Source organism: Nanorana parkeri, unplaced genomic scaffold (assembly GCF_000935625.1).
Source record: "Nanorana parkeri isolate BGI_ZX_2015 unplaced genomic scaffold, ASM93562v1 scaffold222, whole genome shotgun sequence".
In the NCBI taxonomy this organism is placed as follows: domain Eukaryota; kingdom Metazoa; phylum Chordata; class Amphibia; order Anura; family Dicroglossidae; genus Nanorana; species Nanorana parkeri.
The window spans coordinates 1,323,681-1,346,785 of record NW_017306490.1 but is presented as its reverse complement, the minus strand read 5'-3'; the positions used below and the strand labels follow the sequence as shown (position 1 = coordinate 1,346,785).

Sequence of the window (23,105 nt, the reverse complement as noted above, 5' to 3'; positions counted from 1 at the left end):
TTTTAACCCCCCCCCCCCCCTGCTTATGTTTCTCTCTCTCTATGTTATGAACTGTATATTAACCCTTTCACCTCCCTTATCCTGCACTGTCACATACGCACACTACTCTTAGCGGTCACCTGACTTATTTAGGTAGTAAGTGTTGAAAAATCACTCTGTCTTCACTATACCTGGAAATAATGATTAATTATCACTGCTTCATCACTGCTGCCACCAATTGTCACGTATAGTGGGCCAGGGAGGGGGTACGGGGACGTGGGAAGGGTTGGACAATGCGCAGGCTATCTCCGTCCTTCTTTCGTCCTCGGAGATCTTTCAGCGCAGTGGCAGATCATCACAGGAACTCCCCCCGAGCACCTCCCAGTCCGCAGATGTGATGGTAAGGCCGTAAAAAGCAACACGCGTACTAATCTAAGCTGCCACAACTTACAGGCTTGTGGGGAATCTTTCCCTGGACTCTCCTAGTCTTTACACTCTGCCCTCACGCAGACTGGCACACGGGCTTTGCACACCAAAGACACTCCTCTCACTAGCCGATACAGGTTAGCCAAACCAGACAAAATTACCTCTATAGAGTTAGTACCTCCACTTGGTCTCCTGCACTACCGCTGGCCACCACTGGAGGGAGACTCACCCAACTCTAGCTGTCTGGACACACACAGGCAGATGCACATCTCGCATCCAATCTAGTTTACTCTAATGGTAGTGTGACAGCTTAAGTGGTTTCCTCATGCCCACTAAGATTCCCCATGCTATCCTCTCAGCTAGGACCTTGGCGTACCCACTTCTTCCACAGCCCACACACACCCACATCAGGCACACAGATCCCTGCCTGGCAATGACTTATAACCAAGCTTCTAGGCACCGATGATACAATTAACTATACACATACAACAGACACACAACAACCTCTTCAGATTCATGTGTTCTTTAGAGCAATCAAAAACCTGCTTATTATTTCTATATTTAATAAACCTAGACGGGCAGCGCATAGAAAAAAGGTAGTTACAAAAAGCAGATGTTACAAAATGAGATTTACAAGCAGACAGTATGAAAATAAAACAGGATAAAACTTACAGAAATTATGCGTAATCCTGCGTCCGGGGTTGGATGGAAAATTGTGGATCTCAAGATATATATTTTGTATCTTGTGCATTATTACCCAGCTCCATGTTTTAACCCCCTCAATACCGGCATGTTTCTTCATTTCCACAAATATGTGGCAAAAAACTCCGATCACCTAGGAGCATTTACTTTCCAAAAAGTTGTAAGTTCAGGGATTTTTTGTACGGTCTTGACATTTTTATTTGCTATGATTTATAAACGAAGGTAAGAAAAGCAGGCCTTTTTTCAAATGTTTTGGTCTTTTTTACTTTATACAGTAAAAAAATATAAAATATGACTAAAAGAAAGCTCTATTTGCCCCCAAAATGATCTAAAATTAATTTAGTTATTTTTGTATGTCGGAGTAATTGTCAGCCAAACTTGCACAGCGCTGAAAACGGAAAAATGGCCCGGTAATGAACGGGTTGTAACATGCCGGTACTGAAGTGGTTAAGCAAGTAAAATGCACCTAAAAATGTAAGCAGCAATGAAATAATTTTCAAGCTATGTACTGTGAGTGGGAACATGTATCAAGTAGGTCCCAATTTGGCTGCAAAAGTGGAACTATACTTTTAAGTTCTCAATATTTGCCACCACGGTCATAGCTGCAAGTTGTTCTCCTAGCCTTGACTTTGCTGGTCTATATTTTTGTTTCTCATCTCCTCAGACAACTCTCACCTTTGCTTTCTCCGATTCATGGCCAGTGTGGTGCACAGGAGGATCCCAAACAGCGGAGTGACTACTTTTCTCTGATTGCAAGAGTCAAGACATTGGGGATACTAATTGCAGAAAACATATCATCCAATTATTTATAACCATTTTTAGGGGGTAACAACAAATCCGTCCAGGCCGTTTTAGAATATCTTTGTAGAATAAACAATAACTTCTTTCTTTTTACACTTTATTGCTTTACTATGGCATACCAAAGGGTTGCAGGTATACATGAGATGAGACCATAGATTTTAATTTTATTGCAGGATTGAAGCATTATTTCAATGTACTGTAAAGGTGCCAACAAATGTGTCCATGCCTGCTACTTTCCCCTCTATCTCTTAAGTCTATCACTAGTTACGCTCACTTTTTTTTTTTTTACATCCAGGTTTCTGTAAGAGATATGAAGGAGGCTGCAGGATGTGTTTGCATATAGCTCCCCTGCATCACAAACTGTGGCTGTCAGATTGCAAGATTATTTTTTAATATATATTTTTAGTTCACGCCATCCCCAACTTCTGTCATTGTGGCTTTCAGCCTGGGAAGAATGCTCTCTGCCCCTGCCACCAGAGCTAAAGTAGAACTATGAGGTGAGTGAAAATCAGTCATCCTCATAGTTCGAGCCGACGTGTGACAATGAAACTGTCACACGTCGGCTCAATAGATCCGGAAGTGAGCGAACGCATACCGTCGCTCGCTCACGTCTCGATCATCTCCCTGCAGAGAGCCGTGACTGTCAGTCATGGCTCCCTGCGGGGATTCCCCCCTCCTCTCTCCGATTCCTCCAGCGCTGACTGGTGGGATGGACGGGGAGGGGGCGGGTACAGCTGGCTCTGCCTCTAGATAGGCAGAGCCAGCTGTCACTCACGCAGCTGGGTGGATCTCGACAGTAATGTCGGGATCTGTCCCGGCAGCAGCGGTCTCAGTATACATCGCGCTATATCTCACAAGGATGCTAGTTTATGTCCTCCCGTCACCCTTATGAGAGTTATGGGGAAAAACACTTACCCATAGATCTCTTTTAAGCCCGTGACACACTACATGCGAAGCCCTGCAGAGCAGAAGCAAAGCTGTCGGGCACGGAGGTTCGCATCCAGTGTGTGAGCTAAGCGCGGCCAGATGAAAGAATGCGTGCATGAATCGGCTTGCGTGTACCGACCAAATGGACTTTGCATCGTGAGGCGCGGGTTTATACAGTACATGCGTACAGATTGGCTGAAGATGACATTTTTCATCTCGGCATGCTCAACTATGCGAGTTCTCACAAGCTGACGTGCCGGAGTGAAAATGACATGACACAGAGGAAAGGTCTGCGCTGCTTCGCGTGCAGTGTGTCACAGCCTTAGGACAATGAAGCTGCAGTAATGTCAGCAGACTGGATAGAAGACTGCAGGAAATAGGTATGTATAGTTTTTGGGGGTTTTTTAATTTCCCGTGGAGGGTATAAAAGTAATGCTTGCATGAAAAACTAAAAGTAGATATAATCACAATCACTAAAGCAACATATCTTTTAACACGTTAATGTAATTTTACAAATCTTCAGAATTTTTTAATCTGTAGCTTTCATTAAAATATTTGGTGATCTGTCATGAAGATCCTTGTTCATCACTCCCTATTCCAATTGCTCTCCTGCTTTGTCACCTTGTCTCATGTGATTGTGGTGTGGGCTAAAAGCCACTGAATTGACTGCCATTGCACAGGCTTGCAAAGAGGCTGGAAGTGATCAGCAGCACCCAAATACAAAAGAATAAAAAAAAGGGGAAACTGGTTTCTTAAAGGATAAACACGCGGTTAAAACATTATGATACACAGTGCTAGCAATCTACATGTCACACAGTTGGAGTTTACATGTGCTCCCTGTAGGTTTATTTTGAGTTCTGAGCGCACCTAAATATACCAGTGTGACAAAAGGACCCCGGGACTGTTAAAATCTTGGCTCCTTAGTGATAATGTGTTGCTCTGATGATGCAAGCAAATGACTACAGGAAAAAAGAAGCAACAGTATAAGGAAATGAAACTGCTTCACTTGAAGAAGAGCCTCACCCAAGAATTCATGGAAGCAAAACGTAAGTGTTCAATGTATTTCTGTGATTAATATTTAGACTTTACCTAGCTAATCTATTAGATATATACTGTATATCACAGTGGATAAGAAACAATAGTTACAAAACGAAGTAGTTTCCCAGCCATAGATACTACATACCGTATGAACGGTATGTTTATGAACTGTACATTAAACACCAAGTCCACCTAATACTAGATTTTAGTTTTAAGTGGATGCAAGCGAGTTAAATTGTATGTAAACCCTGACAATGAACTCCTTCTTTGCTTCTTTTTGACCTGTTAAATATACCATTCAAAGCATAATTTTCTGTGCACTCTACCTGTACTACACTGTTATCTTTCTGAGGACTTCAGAACACCTATGTTATGGAGATAGATAGTGGAATGTTCTGTGTTCCTGTTATAGCATGGCAATGGCACTCCTTCATATACAAAGTATACTAACGTTTGCCAAGCGCTAAAAGATTTTTTTTAACTAATCACCGGCTATGGCCTGTGCCTGCTGCTGTCAGAATAAATAAACAGTTGTTTGGCTACAGTCACTGTTCTGCTGAAAATATTGGCCCAATTCTTTCAACAAGAATCTGTAGAATAATTGAATTTTGTAGGGCTCACAGGGTCACCCACCGTAAGAGCCTTCAGCCTGTAGATGAACAGTGCCAACTTCAGTTTGCAGTGTTTATCTGTGGGGTTGTCTATGTGTGTATGGTTAAATACAGTTCCACTATTGAAATTGAAACTTGAAAAGTTATGGGAGGAACCAATAAATTAGTATTTCATTATGGCTATGGCATGTGGGTTAATCTCTGGACTTTAAAACAAAGATATTTCTGCTAGAGTCTCAAAGAGATATAAGGAGCCAGTGGATGATTTAACTCAACCACAGCCACCCAAAAGTGGACTGACCCCTCCAGTAAATAAAATCTATGAAAATCTAATTTCATTTAAATCTGCTTTTGGTCCATATCAGTCCAAGTACAAGTTTACTTGGAAATGTTAATTCCTTGACATAGTGGGTTGATTCACAGCAATGTACATGCATTTGTTTACATGAGAGGGAGTGTAATAGCTAGATATCCCTGTGAAGTGTATCATGCATTGATTTAAAGATAGAGCTAATATTTTATCTGAATCCAAACACTCTAAAATTAGTAAAGTGAATAGTACATGTATGCATACCTGAAGATGTGTGTATGTTTCTGAATATGCTTCCTACCATAGATGTTGTGCAAGATCTTAGGATTCTCCTTGACTTCTTGGCTTGATCTCTGCTGGCCGCACAGCTTGATGGTCATAGGCTTTCCACACCTCCCTCTTACTACTGCTCAGAACAATGTAGCTCCTCTCTGTTCTGCCCTACATTCTCCTTTCTCATTTGAATGACACCAGAATTTAGTTAAACCAGTAACAAGAGACTGATCAAAGAGCAGGAGAAGGAGGATTGTGGTGGGGATAGAAGTGCCCAGTTCCTGGCTAAGAATGAAAGTAGTTCCCACTCAGAACTTCCTATAAGAGAAAATTAAATGACTTACCTTTAAAAGAAAATACCCCCTTTACCACCACCTATTAATAATGAGTAAAACAGAATAGGCTCTGCACGCTGGCATATACACTGAATGGCCAGATTATTATGACCACCTGACGTTTGTAGGCCAATTAGCTATAATTTTGCACTGAAGTTGCTAGAGGGACAGACCATTATAAATAGGGAAGCAGGTTGTTTACCATGACAGTAAAAGTGATTTTTTTCTGAAGATACAGGTAAACAACGTGATTTAACAGCCTTTGAACATGGGATAATTGTTGGCGCTCTGAGCCATAGAGCAAGTATCAGCAAAACAGCAGAATTCGTTAAATGTTCAAGAGCAAGCCTCCAATCAACACTCGTGTCCAGCCCGTGTCAAGGACATCGGAATCAAAGCAGGAGGGGACATCAACAGAAACAGATCATTAGTAACTTATTAAGCGAACGATAGTGTTCGCTACAAACCGAAAACCTTTAGCAAGATATGGATCCTTTTTTTCGACCCCAGATGGGCCACATAAACTCCTAACTGATTGTTTGTGTCAAATTCCAGGTATGGGGAATACTTCCCCATACCTGGAATTTGACACAAACAATCAGGAGTTTATGTGGGCCATCTGGGGTCGAAAAAAGGATCCATATCTTGCTAAAGGTCTTCGATTATCACTTTCTGGCGGCGTATGATTATCACTTTCTGGCGGCGTATGATTATCACTTTCTGGCGGCGTATATAGGTAATATGGGGGCAATCATGTTTTTATGATCTGTTGACATTTATTTTTATACTGCTATTATGTAAAACTATGCAACAATAAATGTATTTATAATTTTACTTGTGCAGTGATCATGACACCTCACTAAACCCCAATTCCCTTTTTGCTGTACATAAACAAAGCAAAAGGTAACACAGATTTGCAAGTAAGCACGCATGGACTATTTTTAACTTGCAATTTCAGAATGTTTGTACTAAAAAAATATTCTTTGTTCTGCGTTTTTTTTTTCTGATTACATTGGATCCGTAAATAAACTGTTGCTTGTCATAAAATAAATTCTTAGACTTTATTTTTGCAAAGTGATATATTGATGACATATATTTTTACTAAGCAGGCAAGGAAGCGTTGCCCCTGAGGCAGGTGGACCTGTCATTGAAGAGACTGAAGGTTATCCCATCTGAGGTTCTGTTGGACACCAGTATTCAAATCCTTAACCTTGATCGCAACAAACTCCGAAGTGTCTCACAGATAGGCTGTCTTAAAGAACTTCAGACTCTCATCCTTTCCAAAAACGAGTTGAATGATTTCCCAATGGAGATCCAATATTTGGTCCACCTAGAAAGGCTGGAGCTCAACCAGAACAAGATTGAGACCATTCCCAGTGGAATATTTCCAAACCTCAAGAGCCTCAAATATCTGAAACTAAATAACAACCGCCTCTCAGACCTACCAAAGGACTTATCTACTTGTTCTGAACTCCACTACTTAAATTTAGCCCACAATCTCTTCACAGACATACCCAAGTCTATCCTTATGTTGATGGCTTTGAGAGAACTCTATGTGGACAGCAATAGGTTGCAAAAGCTCCCCCCTGATCTCTTCCTTAGTCTTTCCTTGAAAAAGTTCAATGCCTCCCACAATTATCTGAGGGAACCACCTGACGAGGTCTGTGCAGGTGGGCTTAAGCAGATCCGCAGCTATTTCCTGCAACTCCAGGGGAGCCCTGCGAGGGAGGAGAAGAGGGTGAAAGTAATTTTCATTGGTGCTAGCCTGGCTGGGAAGACAACTATAAGCCGGAGCCTGAGCCAAGGCCAGATCATGCCAGTCTCTTTGGAGGAGAGGACAGTTGGTATAGAGATCAGCGAATTCCAAATGAATGACTTTACCTTCCTCTTCTGGGACTTTGCTGGACATCTGGAGTATTATGTCACTCATCATGTCTTTATTACGCCACATGCGATGGTTATCCTAGTGGTTGACCTGCACAGTGGTAGATAGTAATAGGTGGAAACAAATGTAAACTTGAGGATTTTTCTGAAAAAAACTGCTTTGCTGAATTCCCTGTATATCTACAATATGTTTTCTACAAAAACTACTGGCAAACAGCAACAATGGGTAGCTGGTAGCATCCATTGTATTTTGGATTGTGGTATTCATTAGATATGAGCAATCCAATTTGCCAGGTTTAACATTAGGCCTGTATCCTGTTGATTCATTAGAGTTTGGTAATCACAGACTTTACATCATTTATCATTTTTATAGGTAGTGTTGGTCAGTCCCATGCTGCCTTGCCAGCCCTCCCATCTTCCCCTGTGTCTTTGTATCTTTTCAAGTAGGTAATGAGGAAGCACATACTTGCCATTTCTAAGCACACTTGGAACTGGCTGCATCACCAAGGGGATGATTAATATTTCCTATGCTCCTTGGCTCCAACTAGTGGCAGGAGTGCCATGCGAATACAGCTAGTTGGATGATCTGGAAGTAAATCCTAAAGTGTACTCAGAACTTTCATCCTGTTGTAGGGTTTTACACACCGTGCACAGGAATGCAGCGCAAATGGCATTCGCTCAGCGTATGGCTGCATGGTGATTTGTAAGTAATCCCTATAGTGCCAAATATAAATAGATCCTGCGCCAAATGCGTGATAGCAGCAACACTGAAATAATATGATAATATTATTACAAATTATTAAAATAATTGTGTTGCGCTGTGAACCAAAGTGTCACACAAAATATTATCCAAATCTGTCTCCTAACATCTACACAATAATGTGTGAAAAATAAATAAATCCCAATCTAGTTTTTAAGAACTCCTATATAATACAAATAAACACACATGAACTATGCATGAGCAAAGGTGCATATAAACAAATGTCTATATGAAATATGACAACAAATGTATTAATGTGACTTTATAGTCATCCACATTAATATAGTGTTAAAGTGCAAAAGTGTTCAGTCCACATGAAGTGCTTCAATCAGCGTAAAAGTTATCAGTCCACATAAAGTGATGCAAACAACATTGGTGTATTGTTGGTGAATCCTCTTGTTTTACATCTATCGACCGTGTCTTCAACCGTGTGAAATAACAATATCTGCCTCTCACCTTATGGATAGACCTCTCAGACAGAAGGTCATCAGTATGTTGCCCCGTTTATAGCCAGGAAGGGGTTCTCCTGCCCTTAACCAGTCAAAGGATTGTTTCACAGACTCCTCCAATGTTTAATCCAAATCAATCCAGTAGGTGTTGCTCATCCTCACCGACAATAAAACAGATTGTAGATCATCGCACAGACCGTTTGATTACCATAAAAACATCCCTTTATTTGTAAAACTACTCACATTCGATAAGATCAATCAATGGCAAAGTACAAGTGCTCCTATGACTCTCACACAGATAACGCGTCCACAGACTCCTCAGTTCCACCTCGTGTCAGCAAACTCTTCCAACGTACGTTTTTCGTCACAAACGACTTTGTCCAGGGAGCGACACGATTATTTTAATAATCCCTATAGTGTATTCAGAACAATCATCCCGTCGTAGGGCTTTACACAGTGTGCATAAATTCTGATTGCTCTCACTCATAATTAATATAGACATCAGTAACAATACATTGCATTGTTCACATCAGTAGCCTGTTTTTTTTAATTCTTGTCGCTTCTCATTGCTTTAAACCATCAAATTTTTACAACAAGCAATTACTAGTTCTCACTTCTATCAGCATCTCATTAGGGACTCAGACCTTTGCTTTCTGTTGCAGTGCATTACCACACCAGGCTTAATATACAGCAGATGCCCCTAAATGAGCGACCGAGCGGCGGTTCTGACTGGACCACGATCGCCAATCTGCACTGGGTTATGGCTGGCTGACAGTGGTTCCACTCTCTGAGGCCGATGTATCCACTGCCAGCCGTAACCCAGCGTAGACCACCCTCTGCTTCAATCATTGGTTGCTAGGACCACTGGCTGCCTAGCAACCAATCATGTCAGGCAGGACCGCTAATTGGGCCAGTACAGGAGGGCTGCCTACATAATTTTTTCTCTAACAGATCAGCAGGGGGCCTGGCCGACAGCGACTGACTGAATGCTTGTTCATTCCTGATTGGCATATTAATGAACCACAAAAAGAAATATGGGGTTTAATAAGGTGTCATGACCATAAGTATAAGTAAAATAAAAAAACATGATTTATTAGACATACAAATACATCGATACGATAAAATAGATGTCCACGACAAAATTTCCCCACATGTATGTTGCACCAATGATATACAGAAATTACAGAAAGAACAAAGATTACATATCCAAATTAATTCAACAAGATCAGTATTGATAGCAAAACTGTAATCTTTCTGGATAACTTATCCGGTGTCGGACCGGGACATGCCTGAAGAAGGAACCGTGCTGGTTCCGAAACGGTGCTGTAAAATGCTACACTATTTTTAGTCAATAAACAAGATTGACTTTTGGAGTGCGAGTGACCTTCTGTTTGGACTTGTGTTTTGCGGAGGCATCTGCTGTCACTGCCGCACCTGCCCTGTTTTACCTGGGCTTCCATCCGGTCCGTACAAAGTGCTAAATGTTACTACTAATACATAGGTCTGAAGGGACCCTATATTAACTAACCAATAACCAATGCACGCTTTGTTAAGTAAATATAGACTTAAAATGTTATATACTACGGCTCACCAGTCCTTAGATGTGGTGGCTGCATTTTTTTTTTGCTTTCCAATTTTTTTCCCCTTCATTTTTGTCTTGTAAGCCTGACAACTACACATTTCCTGTTCTAGAGTGACAACGCTCACTGCATGTGTAAAAGAGCAGCGTTGTCACCCTAGGACAAATGTGTTAGGGACTAGAAGTGATTATAAACACAAAAAGATAAAGACATTAAAACCTCCAAATGAAAAATGTCAAAACTATCTGCCGCTTTGTTTTTTTGAAATCTGACTTGATTTTCCTTGAAAATACCCGGTGATCCTGCCGAGTGTCCTTCTTGGTTAGTGCTGGCAACAAACTTCAGGCATATTGAGTCTCCGCAGCATTGATGCTGCTTTGGCCATGCTCTGTTTCTTCAAACAAACTAATGTCATCTCTACAACTTACTATGTCCATTCATCTAGGCTGTGTCACATGATTATTTGTTGTCCACTCGGCTCTGCCCAGCTTGGATCCACCAACCGGCTCAGGCTGTGCAGAACCCAGGAAAAGTGAAGAGGTCACGTGACCTGTAGCTTTTCTTTAGAACAAAGAAATTGCAAACTGTTTTCTGTACACTCTGTGCTGTTTATACTTAGTTGTCGTGCCCTGCACTACCTTGTAATGTAAGGAGACCCATAGGGTTAACAACCTTTTTCATCTACTCATACAGGTACCAGATGGATGATAATCAGTGCTTTATGGACTTGGTAGGATTCTGGATTAACAACCTGCTCATGAGAGTGCCCAATTCCGTAGTACTTACTGTGGGGACACACACCGATCTATGCCTTCTAGAGGAAGTTGAAATAAAGAGTAGAGATATCCAAGAGAAGATCTCCAGGATGCTGGATGAATATAAAGCCAACCTCTTCCATTTCATCAACAATCTGGAGGAACGTCAGGACTCTGAGCTCTACCTTGAGCAGGCAGAAAAGCTGAGAGAGATATCTAATTGTACCATAAATGTATGTGCATGCTTTCATGTTGTTTGTTCATTTGAGAAGATTTTTCTTTACACACCATTCCTGAAAAATTAATATCAGATGACATTTATAGCAAAATACAAAGAAATGTAATATTAACATAATCCTATGCAGAGAATATTTCAATGTTAAAGTACATTAGTATGTTTTTCATGCACGCAACTCCTGACAAATGGGGCATTATCGAGAATATGGTTAAAATGTATCTCTAGGCAAAACCTTTTTTTTTTTTATAAAGTAGGAAATGATCAGGCCCACTTTCAAGTTTTTCTTGCTGCCTGTATCCCTATTGGGGAGAATGACCCCTCTATTTTTATTGGCGACCATTGTCATTTAGAAATTCAAAATTTTAGTTGTCCCCATGTGCAAGAGGTAAAGGTACACCGGTTCTGGGGACAACTGTGTAGGAGTGCAAATACTTTGGTAGATTTCCACTGACTACCTATGTGTCCTGAACAGGAAGGGAATGGAAATATCCCCAATGGTACACAGACAGCAAAAAATAAACTGGCCAGAGTTTTAAACTGTCCCTACTTTACCAATAACTAAAAAAAGTTTTGGCTATAATACAAATTAAGGTGGGGGAGTTGTACACATGGAATATGTTTAATATTTAAAAGTAAACAAAATTTTGGAGGAATTAAGAATATCTTGAGCTAAACTATATCTAAATCAGATTTTATAGTAGGGAATGGTTAAAACCCAAGTCAGTTTTTCTTTATTCATTTTTTTGCAGTTGCTGCAGGAAGTGAGAGGAAACCTCTCCATAGTTAGGGGACATCCCCTCTTAGTCATTTGGCACCATTTGGCACCAGAACAAGTGTCTCTGTTAGACACTTCCCCTCACCTGCTGACAGCTATACAGTTTTGTAGTTCCCCTTGCTTTCTTTGGTTTTGACAATGGTCAGTAGAACAGATGGAGAGGGTGAATCTCGCCAGTGGAGACACTGAAAAATCTATCTCTTCCCCACTTTATCCAAAATATGTTTATATCCAGAAAACTTTGTTTCATCAATAGTCAAGCTCAGTTCTGGCCTTGCCATTCTACTCAAATAGTAAGGTCAGACAAATCTTCAAAAGAGATCAATTGAGTTGGTTCAGCCATTGAGCAACCGGCAGTGGTTAAGAAAGGAAAGTCACAAGTCAGCCAGTTGCTGGCAGTGCATTCTGTAAATTAGCAGCGGAACTGAAACAGCTCTTTATACCTTGGTTACTTTTTAGTTGTGTATCAAAATTTGCCAACATTTGTAAATGTAAATCCATCAAGTCTTTATATGACAATCAGAACTTCATATTTTACAGGTTCTTCCAGTTGTTACCATTGATAGCACCAACTACCATGACATAGAAAATCTGCAACACCACATCTTGAGTTCAGTGAGAAAAGTGGAGCTATTTCCTAATGTTATTAAAATGTTGCCTAATATCTACAAAACAGTGGAACAGTCTATTCTGGAAGTGATTCATAGTGAAGACAGTCCTCTGCATGGTAAGTGATCCATTATATTGACCAACAGCCTAGGCTGGCATCATAAATGAGTCATGTCATCTACAATACTCTGGCCTTTATAAAACGTCTTTACAACTGTATGACAAATACCTTTAGGGACTTAAGAATGTGTACCACTAGTTGGACAAGACTTGCTCTACTAGTAGTTATGTCAAAGAGGAGCAACCTGGAATTGAATTTGCTCAAAAGTTTAATGATAACTGGAGTTTATTTCAGGGGCACAGGACTATTGAAGTTCAAGTGTATATAGCAAATAAATATCTGTTTACTGTGTAACTCAGAAGTCATATTCCATGATGCCCATCCTCTATGGGGTTGTGGTTACATTTACAAAAGCTCCAGCTTCCATACATACCCCCAGTACCCTACCTTTCCATTCTATTTCCCTGCTGCCTGCACTTCCAAGACATATGAAATCTGGAAACAATGTACAGTACACAGTATGATGCCATACAGTAAAAAAGGATTACAACACAAGGAAGGTGTGGGGTTAGATCTCCACTATATAGACAAATGTATGTGGACACTCCTTTTAAATATTGACTTCATGTACAAGTACTGGGTACTGTTAATGCTACAGTATGCAGTACAGAGACATTGTAGACCACTGTTTACTTCCTATCAACCAAAGTGTGCCCCTGTGCTCAAAACCAGGTCCATAAAGACATGAATTGACGAGTTTGGTGTGGAGGAAGTCGAATAACCTGCACAGAGTCCCAACCTTAACCATAGTGAAAAACTGATTTTTAAACTAGTCCTTCTTGTCAAACATCATTACCTGACCTCACAAATACTATTTTGGCTGAATATTTCGGCAAAACTTCTCATGGAACACTCCAAGATCTTGTGGAAACCCTTTCCAGAAGAGTGGAGGCTGAAATAGCTGCAAAAGGAAGGGGGGGGGTGGCAACTCCATATTAATGGCCATTGTTTTGATTTGGAACGTCCCAAAGGCTCATATAGATGTGTGAAAACAATTTAAAAAAAAGGAAATTCTGCGCTCCCTCCTAACCCATTTTGTTTCTGTAACATAAATTATGTTCCCCACTCCACTACCTGAGGAATCTTTTACTCTACAACTGCTGTTTAGATAAATGGAAACATTCTATCTAGCATTTTAAAAAACAAAGCACTTGCTTGCCCTTCTAAAATCCCAAAACATCCCTATCTAAAAGTTCTTAGTGAATACTAAATCATGTAAAAACCAAAATAATAAATAAATGCAAAAAGGAAAAACAAAAAAAACAAAATCAAATCCACAATTCTTATAACAGGAAGTTATGTCAATACCTAACAATATAAATGCGTTAAGAATAGCTGAAAATTATATAACAGCACTCTGTTCAGAATTGTGTGCGCCACCCTAATTAAGACAAAGTGCATAAACACATTAAAAGTCCAAATTTCAACAGTGTTCTCCCTTGCTTGATACATAATGGGTGGATGGGCCGGCCGGATTTACTCTCTCTGCTGCACCAAGGCCAGGTTCCTCAATGCACCCCCCTACCCGCCAAAAAGCACCCCCTCCCATAGGCTGCATACAACACAAGCGGCGGCTTCCCCGCTGTACATTTAGCTCTGCTTGCCCAAAGCAGAGCTAAATGTAGAAAACAACTACCCGCCCGGCGCCCGGAACTGCATGTCCTGGGCATCAGGAGATAGGAATTCCACACCCCTACTGCCCCTCTACTCCCTGCTGCCCCTGAGGCCAGGCCTTGGTTGGCCTTGAGTGAAATCCTGTCCTGTGGATGGGTGGTTGAGAGTGTGTGTACCAGTTAGGGCACATGATGGAATGCCTAACCATGGTTCAAGTGGGTCCTGGATTCAGGGAAGTGTGACAAGGAATCAAAAGACAGTCTTCCCTTGGAGAGTGAACAACATATGCAAAACTGACCTTCTATGGTTTAGGGGTTACCAATTTTTGGTGAGTATCTGATCCTAAGGGTGTTTGGTGATGGTCACACTGAAGAGTTCATCTGTTATAGAATATTCGAAATCAGAGATGAAACAGATCTGAATAATTTTGGGTGGAGCAGAAGTTAATCATATAGATGTGAGGGTCAACTGTCCACAAACATATGACCATAAAGTGTATTCATCTGCATTGGACTTTGGTGGTCCTGGAGACTTTCATTGCACTTTGGTGGTCCTGGAGTTTTAGATGCAACTGCAGCTATTTTTTAATCTAAGAGCTCTGTGCTTAAGCAGCTAAATCAATAAGTGTTCCAGTTTACAGAGATGAGAGCACGAAAGTTACTATTACTCACTCTGTGTGTTTATGTGCAGGCAATACAACTTTTATGTTATTTGTCCTTCAGGCATAATGGATTTAGACAATCTTCTGAGTGAAATTATACTTCGAAATTATCACAATGACGTGGATAAAGACCTTCTAAAAGACATTTTGCGGTATCTCCATCGAATTGGTCTCATTGTCTGGTATGAGGATATCAAGTCTTTAGTCGACACTGTCTTTTTGAAACCATCTTTCCTCATAATTATCTTCAAGGTTTGATTTTATCTTTGTTACTATGTACACAATTTCTTTTTTACATAGTTACATACATAGTATTTGAGGTTGAATAAAGACATAAGTCCATCAAGTCCAACCTGTTGTGTGTGTGTATAGGTGCATGAGTGTTCTCATTCTTAAGAGTACCTCTGCCCTTGTACATTTCGGTCTCTCAGGAAGTCGTCCAAAAGCTTCATGAATGATTCCAGATTAATTGCGGAAATTACCGCTTGAGGCAGTGAGTTCCAGACCCTAACCATGCGAACTGAGAAGAACCCCATTCGCCCCTTGTGTTTGAATTTTTTTTCTACCAGTTTTAGGTGGTGTCCTCTAGTCTTTGTTACGGAATTAATCTCAAAGTTTGTTTGTTGCTAATGTTGCTATGACTATAGAACATCTTGTACAGGAAAATCATGTCCCCCCTTAATCTCCTTACTTCAAACGTAAACATGTTTAAATTTAGTAGCCGTGTCTCATAGCTCTGGTCCTCCATCCTCTTAATTAGTTTGTGTGGACCGTTGCCCAAAACTGCACCGCATACTCCAGGTGGGGCCGAACCATTGATGTGTAAAGTGGCAAAATTATAGACCTATCCCTGCAAAATATTCCCTTCTTGATGCAGGACAAGATTCTACTAGCTTTGCTTACAGCACCTGGCACTGTAATCTATTATTTAGTTTGTGGTCTACAATGACCCCCAAATCTTTCTCCATTTCCGACTTCCCTAGCGGCATACCCATAATTGTATAACCCATTTGCCTATTATTCCTCCCAAAGTGCATAACTTTGCATTTAACGACTTTAAACCTCATCTGCCACATAGTTGCCCACTCCCCTATTTTATCCAGGTCCCCCTGCAATGTTACAGTATCTTGGTCTGTTTCTATTACCCCCCAATTTTGATATCGTCAGCAAACACTGAGATATCGCTGTGTACTTTTTTTGTGTGACATTTATTTTTATTTTTTCAAATCCTACCTGTTGTTCCTTGATACCTTGCATTTGGCTACTTAATTATATTTCAGATGCTTGTTAGGCATGATCTTGCCAATCAACTAGAGAAAATTCCTGCTGAAGTCCTAGTTTCGGAAAGAGCCTTCAAGCGTGATGTTTTGAAATGGCAACAAATGCTACGATTTAAAGCTATGCTTCGCTTGCAGGCCATTCGAGTCCTTGTTAAACAGCAGCTAGAGAATTTTCCTCTTAAGGACACAAAGGATCTCTTCCTTGATTTATTGGGCAATTCGAGAGAGGATGGTAAGCTGTTAAGCCTCTTAGTCCATTTCCAGATCTGTATGTCTGTTAGAAGCACAAAGGACCTCAACCCAAGCGCCCAAGAATTTGTACCTGGGAATCCATGGTCTGTAAGAAGTCCCCGAAGGAGTTGTGCTATCTTTTCCCAACGTATCTCAATACCTTGATGGAAGTCGCTGAACGGTGGGGTGGAGATCACAATGAGGATATATACATTAGAGTTTACTTTTCTCCACAAGTTCCAGAAGGCTTTTTTCAAAGGTATATGTCTAAAAACCTATTATTGCTGGTACAAACATGTGTTGTAGTTTTATAATGACCATTAATCTGTTTGCAGTGCTTTTGCTAACTGCTTTCTATTACTGCAATTGTTGCAGGATTTGTGGTCATGTTTGAAAGTGGACCCTAGTATGTGTTTCTTTGTTATGTTGCAGAGAACTGTTGATATGAATTCATTTGAAGACAAGCTTTAAATTAAGTTTTAAAATGTATAACTGTGAATTTTGGCTACCTCAATCAGCTTATTTACATTTTAGACTCATGGTGAAATCATGCTCCTTCTACACTACCCATTGGGTGGAAAAAGAAAGATTTCTTCTAGTGAACAATGGAAAACCACTTTTGATCAAGGAGAATAACCAGAGGGCTGATAGTTACCTTGAGATCCGAAGTCGAAGACCCAGAAAACCCAATGGTAAATTCCAAAATTAACTTATCTTAATTTTCAAGCTTTTTGAATAAAGAGTAAGAGGTTTCAGATGACCATCTGACTGTACCTTTGAAAGGGAGCCAATGGCATGGTTAGATAACGGTACCTCCACACGAGTAAACCCGGATAACACACGGTCTCTCATGTGGTGGTGACCAGCACAGGAGCAGTCCAAAACATTGTGGCCAAATCGATATCCAAAGACGTAATCTGCGAGAGTAGCAGGGGTCAGGGGCAGGCAGCAAGATTTGTGGTCCGGAAGAAAGCTGGGTTCGGTACACAGGAAATACGAGTCGACTAAAACGCTAGGCAATACGGGGACAAGCTCTGTAATAACCAAGCACAGAATGATGTGCGAGGTTAGTATTTGTACCTGCTGACATCAGGGTGCGGTCATCTCCAGAGGCGGGGTTCTTCCTTAATTAGTACACTGTACCTTTAAGGCAAGACACAGTGCGCGCATGAGCACTACACGGCGGCTCCACACGTCGGATCTCACAGAGCGGCGGGGAACGGAGGAGGCGGATGCCACTAGACTCGGGGCTGTGGGCAGCAATGCAGACTAACTTTGACTGTCTGCAGGGACCCCCTTCCACGGCACAAGGTGGGTGTTACAGGTTTACATTAAGCACAGATATTTTAGAAATTGGATCATGCCCAGTCTTTAGTTAAAACTATATGAACAGAAGTTTGTGGACTCCTGGTCATCAAACCTATATGAGCTTCTTGGACATCTCATTCCAAAATATGGGCATTATTATGAAGCGCCACCCTCCATTCCTTTATGGCTATTTTTGGAGTGTGTCTGTAAAAGTTTGTGTCCATTTAACCAGAAGTGCACTTGTGAGATCAAACATTGATGTTAGGCTTAAAGACCTAGCTGACAATGGTGTTGCAAATTGTCCCAAAGTTTTTGAAAAAGGTTGAGATCAGGGCTCTATTAGTCCACTTGAGGTCCTCCATACCAAAATTGTCAAACCATGTATTTATGAACCTGGCTATGTGCACAGGGGCACAGTTATGCTGAAACAGAAAAGGGCCTCAAGGTTGCAAGTGCACAATTGTCTTTGCACTGTATGTTATAGATTAAATGCACCAATACTGTTAGCCATATACCGTACCTGTACTGTGATCACTGTGCTCAGTTCCAGTAACTCTTATCAGCAACAGAGTATAAAATACCTGCTGGCCATTGGAATCCCTGTAACACCAAAGCCGCTGCATTATTTTATCTGCTCAGGGTTGCATTCCTCATATACATTGAAAAGATTTGCTCTCTTATATGGAAAATTTGGATGCACTCCTGATGCTTACAGAAATTTGCTAGCTTCTTAAAGCCACACTCTGGTAAGGAGGACCGTTTTAACTACATAATTAGTAGTCGGGATTAAATGGGCCTTCACAGGTTCAATCATCCAAGCTGCCTTCAGTGTCCTCAAAACGAGTTTCTTCACCCCATAAGTACAGCCATTGGCGGACCTAAGGAACAAAGGGCCCTGGTGCAAGATTTTTTCTCAGGCCCTCCTTCCCCCTTCTGCTCGGGGTGAGCGATGGGGGTCCGGGACAGGATCTTACTGACACCCCGTATGGAGGAGGGAGCAGGGGCAGATGTGGATGGAGCAGGGGGGGCAGATGTGGAGGATGGAGCAGGGGGCAGATGTGGAGGACGGAGCGGGCGCAGATGTGGAGGACGGAGCGGGCGCAGATGTGGATTCTCGTACAGCTTTGTTCTATTCCATGTTCTAACATGGCAAGTCACCTCTCCTCTCTTCAACTGTCTGATAATGTCCTCCTGGCTGGTGCCAATTCACACAGCCGGGGGAAGCACGGGGAGAAGCTGTGAAAAGGAAAATAAACTCACCGAGCAGTCAGATGCGCCGCGGGCTTCCCTCTGCAATGTCAGGCGGCAGCTGCTCGCTGGGTCCCCAGGCCCCAGGGCTGCCCTATTAGCTGCCAATGTTGTGTTCGCACCCGGCCTGCTTGTCCCTTCCCGACGCCCCCTCACCAACACTCAGTGGCCCCCGCCACAGCCGTGGGGCCCGGGACGGCGCCACCGGCTGCACCACCAGTAGTTCCGCCTCTGAGTACAGCTCATACTGTACTTCCAGGCTGCTCAGGGCCCTTTGTTTTGTGAGTGGCCAGGAGTAGAGGGGGTTGGGGATGCGATTGCAGCAATGAGATCTATGAGACCCACAGCACCTGCCCTCCCGAGCAGTCCAAAAGTACAGTGGGAGCCGTATTAATTGGTTGAGAGAAGAAACTTGTTTTGAGGATTTTGGAGGCACCCTGGATAATCCTACCTGTGAAAGCCTGTCTAATCCCGCTACTAATATTATTTTTGAAGCTGTCCTCCTGTCTGGAGTTTGGCTTTAAATCCATCATAGTTCAGTTATCACAAAAAAATGTATATCGTTTAGAAATATCAGTTAATTTATGATGGCTGTAGGCATATATGAGGAAATCTGAACAGTGTTTAGACCCGATGATGACGCCCTTCCTCTAGTACTTGTATGCAAGATAATGTATTATATGACTAATTTCCTGCCAGATTTTTCACAATACAGGAGAAGTTTGGCAGCAGTGGGAAGAAATTATATAGCTCATAGAGAACCATCATATATTAACATTTGGGCCTACCTGGATTACACTGCCCTGTTGGTTGAATTGTAGAAAATATGATATTGCGGCTCCAGGTTCTAGTGATAGGAAATAAATTAGGAGGTGGGATCAGAAGCAGCTGGAAATCTGGAAATCCTGATTTAAATATTTTTTTATATGCAGATTTTAGGCCTCTCTGGGATTTCAAACTAACAATCCTTTCTATTATGGAGAAGCTTTGTAAGGAGTGGCCTGGACTTTTCTATTACATTCGGACACCTTGTAGGACGGCGGGATGCCCTGAAGAGTTTGAATGGCCGGATATTGAACGTTCTGGTTCAGTCTATGATATGTATGTATTGTTTCATGTATACAAAATGTTTGTACAGCTGGTGGGAATTTCCTAATATGGAATGAGACACGGTCTGTCCTTAAAGGGTGAGTCTATCCAAAAGTCATATTTAATCATATGTGGCCCCTGGCTACTCTTATGTTTTGAATATTAAAACAAGGAGAAATCCCTTTTATAGTTCCCACCTCTGTTCCTGTCCAGCTGAAAGTTTTGAGTCCTGTCCACCTTTGCACACTCCAGTGCCTCCTAGGGGGACAGAGGGAACCTATCATAATGGCCACAGCCCTCAAGAAATTAACAGCTGGTTTCACTTAACAGTATCTAACAAAATCTGAAATATCATTTTTGGATGGATTTACCATTTAAAGCAAACATTTGCTTTGTCTATGTAGGGGAAAGCAACAGGTTTGCTTTAGTGTTCCATGCCTTGCACCACATACTTTTTCTTTCTCTGCCCCAAGCAAATAACATATGAACGAGCGCCTCTGCCCTTTGGTTCAGTCGAACTGAAGGGCTGCTGTACGGGCTATTCACAATAGCCCGTACAGCAGTCGAGTGGCTCAAACGAGGCGAAGGCATATGCTTCAGCTCGACTGAGCCGAAGTGACTCACTCCCCCTTCCCCTCATGTGACAGCACTGTGATCACTTGGTGATCACTTGGGGATGGGAAGAGAGCTTAAACAGGGCTTCCCTTCATCACCTTTGGTGGGTGAATGGAGCTGTGGGAGTGCAAATGGAAAGTATGAGCACCTAGGAAGAGGGTATTGAATTCATCTGTTGTTTTGTTCTTGATAGATAAAGCGCATGTTCACTTTAAATAAAAATATAGAGAATAAACTGAAAAGGAATTTGTTATATCTGGGTTGTTAACCCAGCCTAAAAGTCCAAGGGGGTTATTCACTAAAGAGCCGAAGTATCCAGCCGTGGCTTTGGCTGATTCTTCGGCCGCCTCTGCCCTTTGGTTAAGTCGAATTGAAGGGCTGCTGTACGGGCTATTCACAATAGCCCGTACAGCAGTCGAGTGGCTCAAACGAGGCGAAGGCATATGCTTCAGCTCGACTGAGCCGAGGTGACATCCGAAGCAGAGAGAACTGCCTGACTGATCTCATGGCTGGCTCCGCCCAGTTGTAATGACAGATCAGCGTCCCCAAATGACCTGGGGACACGGATCTGTTATTAAACAATAACAACGGGGCGGAGCTGGCCGTGGAGCCGGCAGTTATTCATTGGCCGGGACCTGCTAGAAGCCTCTGGCAGGTTTCGGCCAATAGGAAGCAGTTGAGCGGAGCTTGCTGTCACTGCTAGCTCCGCCCAATAGTTTTTTTTTCATTTTCCTGTTTTTGATCATTTTTTAAAATCATTTTGCAGCCTTTTTTTTTTTAACATTCTTTTCACTTATTTTCTATCCTGCTCGGTACCTTGGCGGCATTTAGCTATTCACCCACTGCCGTTCGGCCCCTATGAGAATAGGGGCAAACGGCAACGGGAGAACTGCCAGAGCTTCGGCTCAGCCGATCCAGATCTTGGATTGGCTGAGTCAAAGTCCTTCTGCACATTGGCTCAGCCGAACATACAGAGCACGTTCGGCTGACCGAAGGCAGCCGATGTACAGCTGAAATCAGCTGTACAAGCCAGAAGTGAATAGCCGAACAGTGTTTGGCTCACTTCACTTCGGTTGGGTTATTCACTTAGCTGCCCACGGCAGCTTTGTGAATAACCCTGTAAATTTCCACTGTTGGTCAGAACAATTTCTAATAAATGGCGTTGAACAATGTTGTATTCTTTTTGAACTAAAGGATCAAAGATGACTTCAAAACCTGTGAGACCTGCTGCAATACAGTCAATGTGGAGCTACTTCTGCCAAAAGGTAAATGCTGGGCCTGGCAAACATTTGGAAATCTGAAACTTGTCAAATTCATCAGAATAAGGGTCATTAATGTCAAAATCCAACACATCTGGTCATTCGACCACATCTATTGTCCTGTCAGGGCAGATCATTGTCGCTTGAGAAGCCATCTATGCTCTGTTCTCAGTTTGTTGTGTACAGATCTATGCCAACCCAATCTGGGTGATAATTGAGATGTCTATGAGCAGATTATCACACATTGACATGCATCGCCCTGAACTCCTCTATGGGAGGATGACTGCTAACACAAATGTTGAATTACGATGTGTTTTTTTTTTTTTAACATAAAGATTGACAACTGATATTAAACAATGAAGATTGTAGAACACAGGATTTTTTTTCCACTCAATACTTTTTCAGTGATACCGGATATTAATTCCTGAAGGTCATAACTCCCCACCGTTTTATAGATTAGCATGGAAATGTCTTTTGAGTTATTAGGAGAATTGCCAATTCATCACTTTTTGATTCAGCTGAATAGCAGGATGAATGACCTGTCAGATATGCAGGGAATCATATGATTTGTCAAACCGGGTAACATAATGGACATGGTTTGCTGGGTTGTAGAGTGTTGTATGATTTCACCGCTGATATTTTATTTCCCACTATCTTTACACAGCTTCAGGTCAGGCAAATGACTCTTGTGTGCCACCAAGTATCCATATAATCAATTATGGAGAAGCTTCTATTGTATCTCACTAGTAGCTTGAGGAAAACGGATTGCTACTTTCCTATAAACAAGGTCCGTGAAATCTTAAAGTCAAAATGATTGTTAGAGATATATACACTCACCGGCCACTTTATTAGATATACCTTGCTAGTACAGGGTTGGACCCCCTTTTGTCTTCAGAACTGCCTTAAATTATTTGTGACATAGATTCAACAAGGTACTGGAAACATTCCTCAGAGAGTTTGGTCCATATTGACATGATGGCATCACACATATGCGTCAGAGTTGTCGGCTGCACATCCATGATGCCAATCTCTTGTTCCACCACATCCCAAAGGTGCTCTATTGGATTGAGATCTGTTGACTGTGGAGGCCTTTTGAGTACAGTGAACCCATTATACTGTTCAAGAAACCAGTTTAAAAAGATTTTAGCTTTGTGACATGGCGCATTGTCCTGCTGGAAGTAGCCATCAGAAGATGGGTACACTATGGTCATAAGGGGATGGCCATGG

The 23,105-nt window shown here is 41.8% G+C and overlaps 1 protein-coding gene across 1 annotated transcript; it reads left to right on the top strand.

The window, feature by feature from the left end:
- The first annotated feature begins 3,848 nt into the window (after positions 1-3,848).
- On the top strand, positions 3,849-22,585 carry LOC108786704 (malignant fibrous histiocytoma-amplified sequence 1 homolog). The gene is made up of 9 exons (XM_018556054.1): positions 3,849-3,881; positions 10,769-11,063; positions 12,384-12,570; positions 14,910-15,100; positions 16,129-16,618; positions 16,894-17,051; positions 19,848-20,016; positions 21,814-21,884; positions 22,543-22,585. The coding sequence occupies exons 2-5, from the start codon at positions 10,776-10,778 to the stop codon at positions 16,522-16,524; spliced, it is 1,062 nt and encodes a 353-aa protein (XP_018411556.1). The 5' UTR covers positions 3,849-3,881; positions 10,769-10,775; the 3' UTR covers positions 16,525-16,618; positions 16,894-17,051; positions 19,848-20,016; positions 21,814-21,884; positions 22,543-22,585.
- Positions 22,586-23,105: the final 520 nt, after the last annotated feature.

Excerpts from the sequence above, each read along its gene's own strand:
- LOC108786704 (XM_018556054.1), top strand. The coding sequence starts at position 10,776 with ATGGATGATAATCAGTGCTTTATGGACTTGGTAGGATTCTGGATTAAC. Across the intron at positions 12,571-14,909 it reads TGAAGACAGTCCTCTGCATG|GCATAATGGATTTAGACAAT; the intron begins GTAAGTGATCCA and ends TTTGTCCTTCAG. Across the intron at positions 15,101-16,128 it reads TCCTCATAATTATCTTCAAG|ATGCTTGTTAGGCATGATCT; the intron begins GTTTGATTTTAT and ends ATTATATTTCAG.